This window comes from Centruroides sculpturatus, unplaced genomic scaffold, assembly GCF_000671375.1.
Source record: "Centruroides sculpturatus isolate CEXI.00-Female unplaced genomic scaffold, Cexi_2.0 scaffold154, whole genome shotgun sequence".
In the NCBI taxonomy this organism is placed as follows: Eukaryota; Metazoa; Arthropoda; class Arachnida; order Scorpiones; family Buthidae; genus Centruroides; species Centruroides sculpturatus.
The window spans coordinates 799,243-817,243 of NW_019384392.1; the positions used below are offsets into that span (position 1 = coordinate 799,243).

At 27.7% G+C, this 18,001-nt stretch overlaps 1 protein-coding gene across 1 annotated transcript in view; it reads left to right on the top strand.

Annotated features, from left to right (window-relative positions):
* Window positions 1–18,001, top strand: part of LOC111618250 (muscle M-line assembly protein unc-89-like) — a 180,555-nt gene that overhangs the window by 9,143 nt on the left and 153,411 nt on the right. Inside the window, exon 3 of the mRNA XM_023359735.1 lies at window positions 29–50. Within this exon, the coding sequence (XP_023215503.1) occupies window positions 29–50 (22 nt within the window). The remainder of the gene's footprint in view (window positions 1–28; window positions 51–18,001) is intronic.

Here is an 18,001-nt window from a genome sequence, read left to right on the forward strand (position 1 = left end):
GTTAAATTTTTATGTTTTTCTTTTATAGCTGCCGACGAGCCTCATGACGTGTAAGTACTATATTAATCATTATGTTATTTATAAAACTTTTTGTGATTCCAAATATTATCTTTAACCGTATAGAGGATTAAATTACTTATTTATAATAAATGTAAAGTACAGAAATTATACATTGAAAATATTAATATAAAAATGTTAATTATTCTTATATTTTTTTTTACTATTTATCACCGTATTAATACAGGTAATTAAAATATTATTATGTTTTTTTTGTATAATTAAAGAATAATATTACTATATATTTTTAAATAATAAATATTCTTATTAATCCTATACAGCTATTATAAAATAAGCGCATTATAAACAGAATATTTAAAAATGTCTAGTTTCTTACTCTAAGAGAATAAGAAATGCCATAACTAACTTCTAAGCATTTTTATATCTCTTAGAAAGAAAAAGATTTTATATATAAAAATATATTCTAAATTTAGAAAAAAAATCACCACGATATTTTTAGAGGAACACTTCTATTTCTTACCAACAGAGAAATCTATTTTTGCACAATGATTGATGGCATCTTTGAGTAATATTTGGATGCACCCACGTTTTTCGTAATAAGTCTGATATATAAATTAAATTTTACAAATGCAACATATAGTTTTAACATTCCTCACAAGTCAAATAAATATTTATTTTTCTCAACAAACTCTTGTGATTCTTAAGTTTTTGCAACATTTAGTTAAATTTGAAGTATGTAGCGATCTTTATACATTTGGCAAACTTTTGCACTTTTCTGTGTGTTATTTTTCTTTCTGGAAACATTCTATAAGGTGTTTGAGATCATTTGATAGCGAGATATATGATTGGTCACGGCTGGTTTGGCAAAGGAACCATTCATTACTGGTGTAATTGGGTGTTGTTCACGTCTGGAAACAGTGTTACTTGAGCTTGCTGAAAAATCTTCTTTATTTATTATTTTTAAGTATTAATTTTAAACTTGTTTATCTTACCATATTTTTGGAGTATTTAAATTTTTTCAAACGTACATTTATCCACACTAAAACTGCTCACTTTTAGAAGTAACGTGTAACACTATAAAAATCAGCAATAAAAATCGAGTCTTTGCTGGCCAAATCTCATTGAATGCAATATAAATAACATAGCAAACAACTCATATGCGAAGGTCGAATAAAAAGCATATAGAAGGTATGCCAGGTTTAGTTTTATATGGTTAGTAGAAAGAGAAATACGGACAGTTACAAATGAGTGCAAGCAGCACAGTTGTCTGGAATATATCAAAATGCTTACTTTTGGATAGAAACAATTTTTCCGACTGAACAAAACAAAGATTCATTATTATGCTAACCTAAATATAGAAAGATAAAATCTTCTTGTTTTCCCCTTCTCTCTTAGAGTCTTCTTTCCCGTTTAAAGGAGTTCATTCAGTCGACTAGAAAATATTTAAAATTGAGGCCAAAGTTTTCTTTGATTTCATGATGAGCTTTTTTTCTAGCTCATTAAGTATACTTCCCCTCTCTTTTTCTGGCGTCACAACTCGCTTTATTCGAATATTTGTTCCGAGCCAAACCTATTTCTACTCTCCCTACCGTCAATCAAATATGACAGAATACATACTTGTTCTAAATTTTTATTATGTGTTTGCCTATGTACTCTAACCGTAACAAAGAAAGATACGGATTAAAAACTCGTGATGGGATAATCAGACTGTCTTTCAATTTTTCACCTAGGTACAAGTTACTCAGCGTTTTGGGTTTTCTTTCTTCCTATTTCTTAATTTCTCTCTTTAGAGTTGTTTATAGCATCAGTTCGTAAATAGTTTGATATAAATAGTTGTTGTTTCTCCCGCTGTCATTAGGATGACGTCACTTTAGAAGAGGGCACCTTGACTAATCCCCGAAAACTATAGTGTGCCTAAGATCAAAACTTGAATCACCTCCACAACTCAAAGAGAATATGGCTTTAACAGCGAAGAGGAAGTAGATTTGTGACAAATTGTTCTTAAAACTACCTTCGGAACTGTAATAATAACTATAGTAAATTAAAGTCCTTGAGCTAATTGAAGGTTACACAAATTGAGTATTGTTCTTATTTGTAGTCATTAGATAGTAATTTAAGTTCAACTGATCATTGTAAAACAGAGATATTGTTAGATGTATCAAGTAAGTCGTGTGGGTAGACTTTGGCTTTCTTCCCAAGAAATGATTTAGAAAATGTTGATGCGATTTGCTTTTCTTGGCTCCAAATATTATAATCCGGACACAATATGTTTTTTGTGTTTAGATGATGTTAAAATTTCTTTAAATAAATTTCATCTGCTGTTGGACTCCATCACAAAACTTTAATAGTAAACAGTAGCGTATCTCCTTTCTTAAGTGAAATCCTTTCTTTGTGGGCAATTTACAAGATAATACTTTTAAGTGAGTGCTATGGCTGTAAAAGGGAAGATAAATATTTCTATTTTTACGTTATCATCTTATTAAACCAAGAAGATCTTTTACTTTTTAAAACAATTACACAAAATTTCTTTTTATTACCATTATTTTTCGTTATCAGAAACTTTAGATAAAATGTGTAATAAGCAAAACGACAAAAATATTTAAAAATATAAAAATTTCTGCAATGTTATTCTAAAAGAAATTTTATATTTGTATTAAAGTAAAGTTTTTCTAGTCTACTTGGGTAAAGAATAATAAACATATCCTCGTTTCCGCTTCTAGTAGATAAGTTTTATTTTCTTCCTAAACCCATAAATGAATGAATGAACTGTAGTAAAATTTCAGATTCTCTTTTTAATGACTACTTATGTGCTTAAGTGAACTTACTTTCGGGGAAGAGCTACTGCAAAGTTCAAGGAAAAGTGTCAACGTTACAAAGAATTATTGAAAACTTTCACCCTTCTATAAATAAAACGGAAAACAAGTTGGCAAATTTATTAATAAGTCTGACATTAACGTTTGTTATAATTATAGAAGTATAATTGTTTATTCGATTTCGTTGCTCTAGTCGGATATAACGAATTCATTTTTCCCCCGTAAATACATTTAAACCTGCCAACAATATGCTTCGAAAATCATGCCAGGCAAAACATTCGATTCTAAAAAAGTTCGAGTTCAAATATAGTGGATACAATCCACCTGTGTTGCAAAAATAATCAAATCTGACGCCATCAGTCTAGGAAACATCTTTACTTCTGCATAACAAAACCCCAGGTTGACTCAAAAATAAATCCTGCACCTTTCTATACACTCCATCTCTAAATAAACTCGCTTAGAAAGGACTCATTAACCTTATCCTAAAAAGTCACGTGATGGCGATGTAACGGGATTTGGCAAGGGATGTTGTGTTTCTTCCCCATTTTACCCCTACATCGGCCTTATTTGGAAAGTGGGTTTAATTTATTACGTGTATCTGCACATCGAGCCCCCTGCATTGTGTAGTCACCTGCAACAGGCTGTGCTTCCCGAAGTTCGTATACTTAGCAGTTTGCTGTTAGTTTCAATAATCTTATATAGTTCATTGCGGATACGGAAATTTCTTTTTAAGAAATGTGGTAGTGTTAATATATTGGATTATTGAAGTGCCGCCCGTCGAAAGCCTGTTTAATGGGGACTCGGTAAGTTTTTTTAAACAAATATATTATAAAGTATTTTATTATTTAAGAAATATTTTAAGTAAATATGCCATAATTCGGGTTTGCAATTTTTCACCTTTCTCGAATCATGAATTCATTTTAAACTTTATTATTAAGGAATTTTAAATAAAATTTATATAATTGAGCATACAAATTCAAGAAATAATGCGCATATTTAACAGAAATATTCAAAACTAAATGTTAATAGTATAAAAGTGAATCAGGTCTTTATGAGATGAAGATGAATTTTTTTTTTTTACTTCATATCAAAAGGAGCTTGTTTAGAAATTTAGAATAAAGAATAAGATAATATCGTTAGTGTTTAGTTTTAGAAATATGCACAGAATAAATTTAAATTAGTATATTATATAACAGGCTATGTTAACTCTTGGCTGAAAATGTGAAATTCAGGCAAATTTAAATTAAAAAAATAATAATTAAAATTCCAATTAATACAAATTTTCAAGTTTTATAAGTAAAATTAATATAATATTCGCTTGCAATTTCAATATTAAATAATAATCCATTAAACTATCAATTCTCAAAATCAAAAATGTTTTAATTAGTCTATCTATGTTTGATAGGTGAAAAATATTAAAATTTACATTAAATTTAATTATTTTTAAATCAAATATCATGCCAAAATAAAAAACAATAAAATGTTAAGTTTGGAATTAATTAATTAATGTTTTCATTAAGATAGTTAACAGAGTCATATTTTTACAGATGGAATTTTGAACCACTCAAGATAATAATTACGATGCAATTGGAATTTTGTTAAGCTTGCACTATTCTATTTAATCAAAATTCGTTCTATTTTTAAAACCTTCTCTCAAAATAATGAATGAGTCACGAATGTCGTTATGTAAGATAAATGTCACCTTCTAATTTTACAGACCTTATGGCAAAATTTCATTGTATCAATTCTGTTGTATAATTCGAAAAGATAAAGTTAAAAAAAAACTGTTAAATATAATTTAAAACTAACATTTGGTTGTTCCACTTCGTCTCGATTGATGCGAGTGTATATAACTTATATGGAAAGCAGTAGGGCTGCACATGCTTAAGTATACTGACAACCACTTTAGATGTCCAGCTATTCTTGTATAAGGAATTACATCAGAAAATATAACCACCCCACCGTGAGTGACAAGCTGTGGTATAGTATTTACACCCATATTTCGGCATTGCTTTGACTATTTTTGACAGGATCCGATCTCTCGAGATTGAAAAACCATAGTGGTTGGTCTTAGTCCAATGTACACACACATTCCTATTCAGGCTAAAATGGGAAGAAGGCTAAACTAATAATTATAGTTGTAGGTGGTTCGGTTTTCCCTAATGGATGATCTAATGAAAAGTTTCTACTGATTTTACTGCATTACTTAAAGTCGAATTAGCAGCTGGTGTAAGCAACGAAACTATACAATTCGTCACTCAAAAGCGAAGTCTAGACAACCTAAACTTAGTTTAAAGGATAGATCAAAATGATTTTACAACACTAAAAACGTCGCGAGTCTTTTTGGCACCTATGTCACCGTGGCACCTGCAGTAGTTTGTCAGTCTTCTATTGTCAATGTTAAAGCTATCTATAAGTAGAAACCATTACTCTTGACCTGATTTCTACTAGAATAAATCCTTCTTTACCTATTTCCTTTTTTAAAACACACATTACTAATTGTTAGTTAAACTTTTTAACCAATATTAAGGTAGCAACTTAAAAAAAAAATAACGTAAAGAAATTTGCATTTTATTCTTAATATTTAATAGTTATAAGATTCATTTAACTATATTTTAACTGATTTTTTATTAAAAGTTTTAGACATGTAAAATATTTATAAATATTATTTTTAAAAGCATAAAAATATCTTACTGATAAATATTATTGTTTATCAGCTTTATCCGGTCGTAAAATTATCAGTTTATTTTAATTTTAAAAACTTCAGTCTATATAATTTATTTTACATTTGTTTTGTGATTGATTAATGTAGAATTGACGTAATTCTTTGTATCATAATCCTTGGAATTTATAAATGAAACAAAGATTTAGTTCTTGGTGGTCTGTGCATTCTTTTTTGATCGTGGGATAAATTTTCTAAGAGTGTTTTGTTTAGGGAAACCTTGAAATTCGATATTATCTTTTATATTGTCTTTGGCTTGCATTAAGTCGTCTATAGAAGTTTATTTTAACAAGTTGGCCATAATCAAGATTTGCCATTTGGCAACTGTAGGTAACAATAATCACTTTTAAGTTCGGGAGAAAACATTAATTGCGATTTTTATGCTGCCATTTTAAACCGTATGATTTACAACATAATAAAACTATATTGAAGTGATTTATAGTATTTGCAATTTATATGGCATATGTCCCTAATTAAATACGTTTGACAATAAAAATAAATAAATATTTATTAGAAAATAAGATAAAATTAAATTTTATTAATCAACAATATATTAGACTTTCCAAATGTTTATAAATAAGTTTTTATTATAAGAGGAATACTACAGATATGTATATAATATGCTTTGGTTTTCAAATCTACTATCCTCCCTTTATAATTTATATAAACAGTGATATGGCAAAAGCATTGGGTTACAAGCCGTTAAACGTAAATGAAGTAAGAGCTTTATTTTTTCGAACAGTTCCTTAAACAATTAAGTTTAGCTTCTTCCTCTGCCAAAAACAAACTTTTCTCTTCCCGAACATTTGATATACTTGGCAACTATTGGCGTAGGAATTGGGACGAAGATGATTTCCAGTCATTCTTTTAGGTATTCCAAGTTGGTCTTCACTATCTTTTTTTTTTCTTTTCACCCTCTTATCTTTCTGTTTCTGTTATAGGATAAAACCATTATTCATTATCTCTTATTCAACCTCTTATTCCTGCTATTCATTTCAACAAGTATTTTAAATAAAAATAAATGTCATTATAAGTTACGATAATCGAAAATAAAAAATATCCCTACTACTTTACGTTTTACATATAAGCTAAAAATATCTATAATTCCTGTTGTTAATTTATATTTCATATTTTACACTTTTTCTCTAAATTATTGAAATAAGCGTTAAATTCTGATAATTATTAATAACAAGTTAATAAGTGATAGCTAAAGATACTTTCGTTCGGTTTATCTATTAGTTTCATGTTACTGGTACTGTATTAGTTTCATATACAGGAATATTGTCCCATTATGAATATATAGTAGAATAGCTCGAGTTCGCATTCTTTCTAGATTTATCTCACAAACTTTATGGCGTTTGCGTTATTTTTGATATCAAAACCAAGGCTATTTTCTGAATCAATTCGAACTGTGCCAAAAGCGTAACAAAGACAGAAATTTTAGTTTTTTGTATGTTAGGCTTTTTAAACAGAGAACTGAACTTTTACATACGGTAAGTTAGGCGAAGCATTACCATTAAAATTCGAGTGGGATTTTTTATGCAGGCATTTTAATAAGGCAAAATTTCGTCACTGTATATGCAATGGTATTTAAATTGTTGAAACTCGCATTAGAAACGGTTTATCACAATCTAGATATAATATAGTCTACTCATTTTAAATTCTTAAGTTAAATAGATCTATTATTGGATGCTATTCTTTTACAAAAGAGAAAAATGTTTTTATCATTATATAAAGCAATAAAACTTTATTTATCGTTGTTTTCTAACTATTCAATAATTCTATTTATCTATATGTCTGTGTGGGATCGGAACACAATTATACCAAAGTTAGCCCACGATCAATTTTTATCAATAGATTGCAAGATTCGTCCTCCTGAGTAGTTCATTTTTTATTCTTAGGATGCTAAAGGTTATTTCAATAACCCTCTTTTTTAAAATTAAAACTAAGTAAATCAGAAAAAAATATAATAAGTTTCATAAATTACCATACAAATTTTAATTATTTATGATAAATCTATCCAAACAAAAATAAGTTAGATTTAACTTTCTTCATACTTTTTGGAAAAATTCAAAAAAAAAAACATTTAATTCAAAAATGACAATATCTACGACCATTATAAAATATATTATGTAGATAATTAATTAGCTTTACATCTACGTAATATAGTTTGAAAGAGTTTTAAAATTGCACATGATTACGCGTATATTCTACAAAGTACAAAAACCAATGCATTATAATATCGAGCTTTCGATTCGTATGAATTTTATTTTGAAACAATTTTTTTCCAATCAAAACGAACAAGTTTATTAATAGCTACTAATAAAGATAAAAATTTCGAAGTAGAATCATCTCTTGGATGATTCTACTTCGAAACTATGATGAGCACATAACTGTACAATACGTCATATTGTAAAAGCATTTAACAAATGTTTGGCCTTCTACTAAAATAGATTCGCATACCACAAATGATTGTAGTACTTTTGGTCGTTATACTGAACGAGGTGTGTGACATTTGTATTATACGTAGGCCTACATTCAGTATGTTAGACAGCAAAGAAATTTCCATCTGTTTATATCTCAAGATCTTACAAGGGGACAATCATTGATTATATAAATAGTAAAATAGTATACAGTACTTAGGTCTAGACGGTTTTCTTCACTTCAACGATGTTATAGATAACTAGTGACTATATAATGGACAGTGTACTTGTGTACGCCAAATTTATTTTCAAATAAATTTAGCTTAATTTTGTAACGAATTTTAATATATATAGCCTATATTAAGATTAATGTATGATTTTAAAAATTCTCAATATAATCTACATATGTGTTTAAAATTTTTAAAATCAGTTGAAGACCTATATTAAGACTATGTAATCTGAAGAGCGAATGATTATAAGTTATATTTAAACATAAAAGATAAATGTTTAAGAGTCTAATCTATAAAACTATGATTATACTGGACATAAATAAGGAATTGTTTTAGACATCAAAAATAATACAAAAATAGAATTATAAAAAACAATTGTACTTGATTTATATTATCGAGTTACTGAGATAATAGTTTTTTCCTGTAATCACTTTTTTTCTAATAGAGTTTATATTTCTGAATTAACTCAATTATTGAAAGGTGATTAGAATGCAATTGCGTTTATTTTTCTACTAGAACATAGTATAATATTAGACGTAATTTATAAAGTATTCTACATATTAATATATTTCTATGAATTACTCATTTCAAAACGCATAAAGTAATTCATAGTTAAGATTAGAGTATTTCAATTATCGAAAAATATTCGAAATTTCAGAAATTTCCTATAAAACTACAAATTATATTTTGTATAATTTATATAAATTAAAATTATATATCAGTGGAGGGGGCGAAACGAGCAAATTGCTCTGGACCCCGAGGAAATAGGATCTTCTACACAATATCGATAAATAAAAACAGAATTTTTCGTTGACTTCTTTTAATATAATACTGTAATTTAATTTGCTGTAGGGCCTTCAATATGTATTTTGTTTCAGGTTCAGTTACCTTCTGGGGATCCTGTCCAATACTAAATATCAATATTAGTGAAATTATGTTTAAAAAATATTCGTTTCTTTAAATGCCATACTTATTGTAAATTTTATTTTGTATTTAGTGATATCTGCAATTGTAGCCTATATGCCATTTAACCATGTACTGTACCGTTAATATAATAAGTGCTTTATGTAATATATAACTCCATTGTAATGGATATTTGTCCTATTACAATAAAGTAATTTGTTGGTGATGATGATGATATATGACTTTGAAATTATATTTATAATTCCAGTTCAGTTTTTTATGTTTCAGTTTATATAATTCTTAATATATTTGAATAAGTTTATTAAACAACTTCGAATCTTTTAGTCGTTTTAATATTAATGGAATAATTGATTTTTACGTCAATATCTTTCAATATCTAGCTATTGTAAATAAAGTTAAAAAAACCAAAATAATAAACAAACAAACATATTTTTTTGATTTTTGGAGCTCAGCCAAAAATAATAATAATAATGATGTTTATATACCTTTTCAGTTGAATAGCTTTACTTTGTGAGATCCAGAATCAAATTATTTCAAGATTTTATTTGAATTGCATTTAAAATTATAAATTGTATTTCATGATAAATTGAGAATATGATTATATTTAATGGGTTTATATATTTGTAGAAGCTTAAAGTGTTCCATGAGTTTTGCTTTAGGATAATTCAAGTTGTTTTCTCTTAAATATCTTAATTTATTAATTCCTTAATAATATAATTGCTAAACTTTCAGATGTAAAAATATATTATTTATTATTCAAAATATCTAATTAGTAGCAAATTTCCTATAAATTATTCTGAAATTCGTAATTCTTCGTAAAGATTTACGTGTAATATTAGCTTTACAGAAAGTTTTATTTTTTATTTCTTATTACTTCAGAAATCGATTTTAATAAAAATTAAAAATTTAATTTTATTCACAAGACGACATGGAAACTACCATAACCAATGTTTCACAGTTTAAGGTAGGAGTTCTTAATCTTTTTTATTCCATCGACTTCTTTTCGAGTCAGGTGAAAGTCACGGATTTCTTCTCGAAATGTTTTTTAAATGCTTAAAATAAAATTACAAAAGAAATCAGTAATATTAGAAATACGTTTATTAAAATTACGAGCGATTATTTATTATGGCATCGTTCACAATGCCGGGCTGCAATTTTCAATCATATTTTAAATTTATATATCTTCTCCATCTCAAGTTAGTAGTGGCTTGCCCCTGTACATCATACTTTTCCTTTAATAGTAAAGTAGTGCCAGTCATCTAACACTTTCCAGAGGGGAGTTTTGAATTGAAATAATGTAATATTCGTTTTGAATTGGAAGTTGATAAACAGTTAATCGGGGCCTCCCACCCCTAAGATTTTTATTTTATCTCAACTTTCAATTATCTAACTCCATTTTCGAGATTAAGAAAGGACAGACAGACGCTATTAGGAATTTATATGTCTGCAATTTGAAACTTTCAACCCAAAAAACATATGATATAGTAATATAAGTACTTCTTTCTTAACGAAATAATTAGTAATTTCACACAATAACACAAAATTAAGATAAGTTGATTTTTATTGTTCCAAGCGCACGGACCACTGGTTTAAGAAGATCCGTTAATGTGGGACATCCTTTAGCATGTAATATATTGGATATGTTTAATACCTTTTATCTATGACTTATTTTATTACCCAAAATTATTGTGACGAAAATTGCATAATATAGATATTAACTTATTTGTGCAACTTGAAAAATTAAATATAAATTATCTACAAATTTAATTATATTATATTGTCCAAGTGCAAAAATTTATTTTAGAATCCTGAATTTTTTTTAAATATAAAAAATATAGTCTTTTTTGAATTAATTTCTTAAAAATTTAATGCTGATTTTAATTTGATAGCACGGAAAAAATTAATGATTCAAATTTTCATTTGATTATATAATTTTAATGACGATTATTATAACGTAATTAGTTACATGTATGCTTTGATGAAGTTGCTATTATATATAGACATGATCTAATCAATTCCATTAAGCCGTGGCTAAATGCCAACATCTGGTATGTGCAGATTCTGAATGTATTTTAAATACAGTATATCCATTCAGTCAGACATATTCATATTTAAATAAACCCATTTAAAATACATAATGTGGATTTAATTTGTATTTACTTATCTTAATCTAAATCTAAATGTTATATTTAACATTTATAACTATGATAGAGAAATCGACAGAATAGTTTTTTTTTAATATAAAAAATCAAGATTATAATATAAAATATTTGTTTTGGGATAAAAATAGAAAATTTCTGTAGAAATTATGTTACGTTGTAATTCATATTTTAAAATTATTACATAAAAATATTGTTAACAGGAGAGAAATTACGCTTATTTCTCCACATTACATTCTCATTACTTCTTTTACTACTTTGGTCATTTTATTGTCAGATTTTACTATTTCTCTAGTTCAATTCTTCAGCCAATTGAGTGTAACTAGTCTGTTAAAAATATACTGTCTTCAGGAAATAAACATATCTACAATATAAATTAGGCTACCTAGTTTATTTGTTCAACAGAACCATGTTGAAAACAACTGAGATTTTCAGATAATTAACGTGATATTTTTAATATCATTTTGTTGAAATTTAAAGAATACAATTCTTGTTCAAAATGCAATTTATAAATATATTTATTATCTAAAAACAGATTACCTCGAAAGTATTTGAATTCGAAAGTAGAAACGGAATCTCATTGTCTCATTGAAACTTTTCTTGGTGTTTGTGAATCAGATGATACATTCATTGATTTCATCGTTAATAATTTTATGTTTTGTACCTTTTTTTCCCTTCGAAACATACTTTTTATGACTTAGTTGTTAAGTAGAAGAAAAAAAAATAGAGGAAAATATCTAAAATATTTTTTAATGATATACAAAAAAAAGATAATAAGAAAATCTTTAATGTTTTTCAGTATTCTTTTAAGACAATTTAATAAATCGTAAAATAATTTTTTTGTTCTTTTTATTTTTGTTTTTTACTAAATCGTATAATTAGACATGACATGTATCCATTAAAAGCCAGCATTATTATTCTGTAATTAAATTTACATAAATTAAATATTAATATTTCGCATGGCACTTTGTATATGAAATCTAAGCTACAATATTTTCTTTTATTGTGAATGAATCTTTTCTACTTAGGTAGTGAGAGAGAGCTACAATGTGTTATAACAGACCTACTATTAACTAATTTTTAAAGTATATTTAAATATTTTCTTTATTCTAGAACTTCTCTTCTGTAAAGCATGTATACTTTTTCAATTTCGCATATTTTGTTTTTAAATTGATAACTTTAAATAAAAATAATTGGTTGAATTGTATCTGTTCTTCTTATTTAAAAATATTTTCAATTTTGTCTGTTCTTTAATCTNCATGTTTTTTAATTTTTGGAACCTAACCCTCCTTTTCGTACTAGTTCTTTGTTTCGTATAAAATGGATTCACATAACACAGTAATTTTTTGGAACGTAACTCCTGTGTTATACAGGGGTTACCTGTATGTAACAGAGGGAAAGTATGGTAATTGGTCAAAAAATGATCCCACAAGATTTTTACATTTTTGGACTCGGGGACCTTGAAATGTCAAGAAATGCAAAAATTTCGGGTATTTTGTAGCTGTTATCAAAATTTTTATAACAAATTCCTTAAGAAAATTTTGTATTAATTAATTTCTAAGTTGATATGCATTATTTGTTTCAGATTAGAGCTTTCTTCTTATCAAAATATTCCGTTCCTTTATGATTTTTATTACAGTATTTCTTATTTTTTCTTTTTCAATATTTTTCATTGTAATCTCTCTGTAATTATGAAATCATAGGTAGGCTATTTTATTTTGAAACAATTTTATCATCCTGATATTTAACATTAAGTCATAGAATGCTCACTCCATTTTTTATAAAATAAATAAATTACAATGTAGCTTTGTTTACCAGTATTTTTATTTCCTCACTTTTCCTAGTTGTATTCAGTCTTGTGGAGAGTTAATTGCAGTGCAGATTGTTTGGGCTGTGAATGAGACTGCTTGTCTATTGATAGATTAGTTGAAATCTTATTTTATTTGTATAGTTTTTTCCTGAAGATGGTTTGTTAACCAAAAAAGTCTGAATTTACAATTTATTAATGCTTTAATAAAGCAGTTTCTTATTTCGTTTTATTATTTTTGTTTAGTTCTTACAAATTTCATTTCATGACTTACTTCAACAAAAGAGTATAGTTATTCTTATCTTAAATTATTTGATATTCTGATTTTTATTTTTAATTTCAGTTGTGATTATGATGGTTTAATACTTGCTTTATATATTAAAAGGATAAATATATATATATATATAGGNGGAATTATCTACCGTGTTATAGGTGGGGTCTACTGTACAGTATATCCTGAAATTCGTTTGTTCCAAAAATATATTTATTTTATTCACTGAATAACGCATATAATGCTTCATAAGTTTTTTTTGTTTTAAAATACTATTTGTTATAGTTAGAATTAAAGTAATCTTCTCTGAAGATCGTAAACCCGGAGACTATTTTAGTCACGTGACCACACAGGCTTTCTGCTGATCACGTGACATAGCATATGACTGCCGGAGAAATTATAATAAGATCCCATTATTCATCCGTAAAATATAATACATTCCTGCAAGTATTTATCTTTTCGTAACATTTGGCCTATAAAATACGAATTCTCATGAGTAAGCCGAAATTAACGAATTTTAAAAATAAGTTATTTCCATCATTTAATTCATTGTAAGATGAAAATCTGTTCTTAACTTCTAAGTTTTCCTATTTAAGATCATTTTTATTTTCATATATTATTGGTAAAAAATTTTTATGTTTAAATTATTAAAATTTGCTGTTTCATCTTTTGGTTTAAATAACAAATAAACAATGTTTTAAATTTAGGAAATAAAATCTAGAAAATATGAAATTCTTTCTGAGATTCTTCCTATTAATATAAAATTTTGTTTATTAATTTGCTTTCTTTCTTTTTGCCAAAATTCTTTGTAAAAAATGTGTCGGATATTTATTCTGATGACTTATCCATGAATTATATCTTTAATTGTTTTTTTAGTTTTATTTCTAGTACAATTTTCTTATATAGGCTATAACAATTGGATGAATTTTAATAATTGGAAGATTTCTATTTTAGATTCCCATAAATATGCTAATTGAAGACCTCCGTCTTTAAATATATCACATATTCAAAATATCGTAATTTCTTTTTAAAATGATGCTATTTTTGCAAATTAAATTCATTATAGATTGATTTCATGCTTTATCTTACTAACAATTGTCACGTTGATCTACTATTTCTTGCATATTTCAAATTTTTTATATAGCATAAAGTACTTTTCAATTAAAATTATTTTTATTAAAATGAAATGAAAGTCGTAAGACAATACGAAATTAATCCAATATATTTATTTTACAAAATTACGCCTTTTGTAAGATCATACTGACCATAGAGTAGTTCTTATAATGTTTTTTTTTTTTATTTTATTCTAATAAAACTAAAATTTTCTTACCATTTTTGTGATAGTACACAATTACATTTCGAACAAAACAAAAATAAAATAGCTTACAGCAGTGCCGTAATTAGGTTTTCATCTGTCCCGTGCAAGGTTTTATATCTGTCCGTTATTTTTTGGTGGAATAATAACAAAGAAACAAATATGATAAAACAATTGTTTAACTTTTGTGTGCACAAGAAATATACAAGATCATTCACGTGTATTTATAAAATAAAATATTATTATAGTATATTTGACAATTTTTGGCCCGTTCCATATCTCCTGTGCACCTGTTGCATCTGCCTAGTACATCACTAGCTTTTAGAGATACCACTAAACGAAATTATATTTTGATTATGCGACGACTGGTCATAGCACATTGAAAACTAACTATGTTAACGAAATAAACACGGAAGTTGCAAGTATTTTAATACTATAATGTATTGAAACTAGTGGATAGAATATCGAGTACCTATGAAAGTTGTACCAGAAAATAAACAATAACGAGCAATTATTTATTGACATCGTCACAATGTCGTCGGACTGCAATTTTTTAGATCTCGATGCACAGTCGGGTGGAGCTGGAGACCCCGATTGACATCAGGGAGACTCCAGCTCCAAAGTTTTCCATTTCTGATTTCAATCTATCTAATTCTGTTCTCGAGATTAAGGAAGAACAGACAGACGGGCGCCAATGGAAGTTTATAGGTCTGCACTTTTAAAATTGCAGCTCAATATTGATAATTTCTTCGCTTTATCTTAGAATGGGTTTTGAGCCTCACTAGTGAAGCGCGACTCACAATTTGAGAACTAGTGATTTATTGAGAATTAGATTTCTCGTATTAATTTATATCGAAGCTTGAAAATATTAAAATCACTTTTTCAGATTTTGTTTGTTTTCAAAGAAAATTTCTATCTCATACTAACGAAGACACTATTCAGATCTGTAGATAATTGAGTATGCCCTCTCTCCTTCTACTTAATCTAGAATAAGTTACATATTGCATTATCCAGACTGCTGTTTATCAAATAAACAGCAGTGACATGTTATCCTAAGTGCAAAAAGGGCTTAGTAAGCTCAAAATGTATGTAATGTTATAATGAAAATCACAAATGTTATACAGTTTAAACAGCCTGGGGTCACCACCAACTGAGGATCTCAAACCAGTCTTTTATAACCTCATTACTGTAGTAAGAATATCGAAATTTAAATTTTGGCCATATCTAAAGTTCCTAGATTGTCGTTGTGGCATAGATATAGAGTACACTGGTATAGGGCAAAGGTCGCGTTAAAAAATAAACGAAAATATTGGGGTTTACCCCAAAACTTCCCAGAAAAAATTTTTGAAATCAACACTGTACGTGGGGCTCTGCTAATTGAAATTTGCCTGGACCTCCAGGGCTTGTTCCCCAGCATTCGAACGTAATTCTAAAACTAAAATATTGTAATTATAATCATGAAAACATGAATATTGTCATTTTCTTTATGTTTAATACCTGTATATGTAATGCCCATAATTTCAGAAAAATCAAACAGACTTATGACATCACCAGAAGAGGAAATCAAATTTATGATGCCAGATTTGACTTACATATAATTTTATTTTTAAAATATTTAAAAACTATTAGGCCTGTAGATAATTCTTAATTCAACTTGTTTTAAGCTGTTGTAAAAGTAATAAATACAATACGAGTTAGAAATGTATAAAATTTACTAAAATATTCTCACTAATAATAAAATTCCATATATAGAAAGTTGTTAGTCTATAAATGTGTAAACATATGAGAGTGTGTAATTTGAAGCAAAATCGTGATAGTTCCAGTTTATGGATTATAAATAAATAATTGCATGGAAGGAAGATAACAAATTAAACAATAAACGAGCAATTATTTATTGTGATATTATCACAATGCCGGGCTGCAAGTTTTAATCATATTTTTAATTTATTTAATTTAAAATATATGCTCTCCATCTCAAATTAATAGTGGCTTGCCCCTGTACATCATACTTTTCCTTTAACAATAGAGTCCTGCCGGTCATCTGTTTAACATCTTTCAGGGGAAACTTTTGAATTGAAATAACGTCACTAGTTAATCGGGGCATCTGCCCCTACGGTTTTTTATATCTGGTCTCTTCTTTCATCTATCTAACTCCGTTTTCGAGATTAAAAAAAAAGACGGATGGACACACAAACGGGCAAGCAACAGTGGGAATTTATGTCTACAATTTGAAAAAATTGTAGACATAAATTAATCTAGTAATCGTTTTTTTTTTTCATTTCTGAGTCTTTCATCCTCGAAAAGAATTACGGAAATTCGTCACTTAAAGTGCTCCTTAAAATGATTAATTAAAAAACACAATTTTTTTTATTAATTTTAATTTATTAAACAGTTTTACAAAAGATATACAAAATACTAATTAAGTAATTTGCTTTAACAAATATACGAGCTCTAAGACGGCTTTTCTTTTTCACTAGACTTATTACACCATCAATGAAATGGAAAACAAACTTTAGAAAAATTTTTTATTTATTTGAGAATGCATTTCGGATAATTCTATCCCTTTTCAACTCGTGTTACAACTATGCAGGAAAAATTAGCATAACGGGTACAAATTAGTAAAAAATTTTTTACAATAATGTTATAAAATTGTAAAAGAACATACATGAGACTTACATGGACTATGAGAAACGCAGGAGTTGTGACATTAGAAAAAATATGGATGGTGATTATTACTTAACCGGTACCAGCTACAATAATGATTAAATTGGAAAAGATTTACAATAGGGAACAATTAACATAGATGTAAAAAAAATTTTTGAACTTACAGCAAACGTGACGGCCTGGTACATAGTGTTGAAAAAAATTATCCCAGTAAGCATGACACAATGTTGAGTTAACAGAATCAGAAAGGAGGGAACAAAAACAGATTGTTTTAGTTTACAGTAGAGTTTCCTAGGGTGGGATGGTCCATAAATTGTAAGTGGGAGAGGATGCATTAGGAAGGCATCCCCTTGAGAAGGAGGAGAGAGGTAGTGGGTGGGGTGGACATAAGGGAAGGGGGATCGAAAAAAACAGGTGTTTTGAGGGGTTAGGGAATTGTAGAAGAGTGGAGGAGGAAGGGAAAGTGAGACATATGGGTGCCCTGCTGGGTGCCGAAATCTAACACATTAATTAAGTGCTATTGACACCCCCTTCTGAGTTTCTTTTGGTCAAGTATGGATACCAAGTTTCATGTAGTTTTTGACCAATATTATTATTCATTACACTGTCTTTGTTTTTAAGGATCTCAAGATGTTCATACCACCTCCTTTTCTGT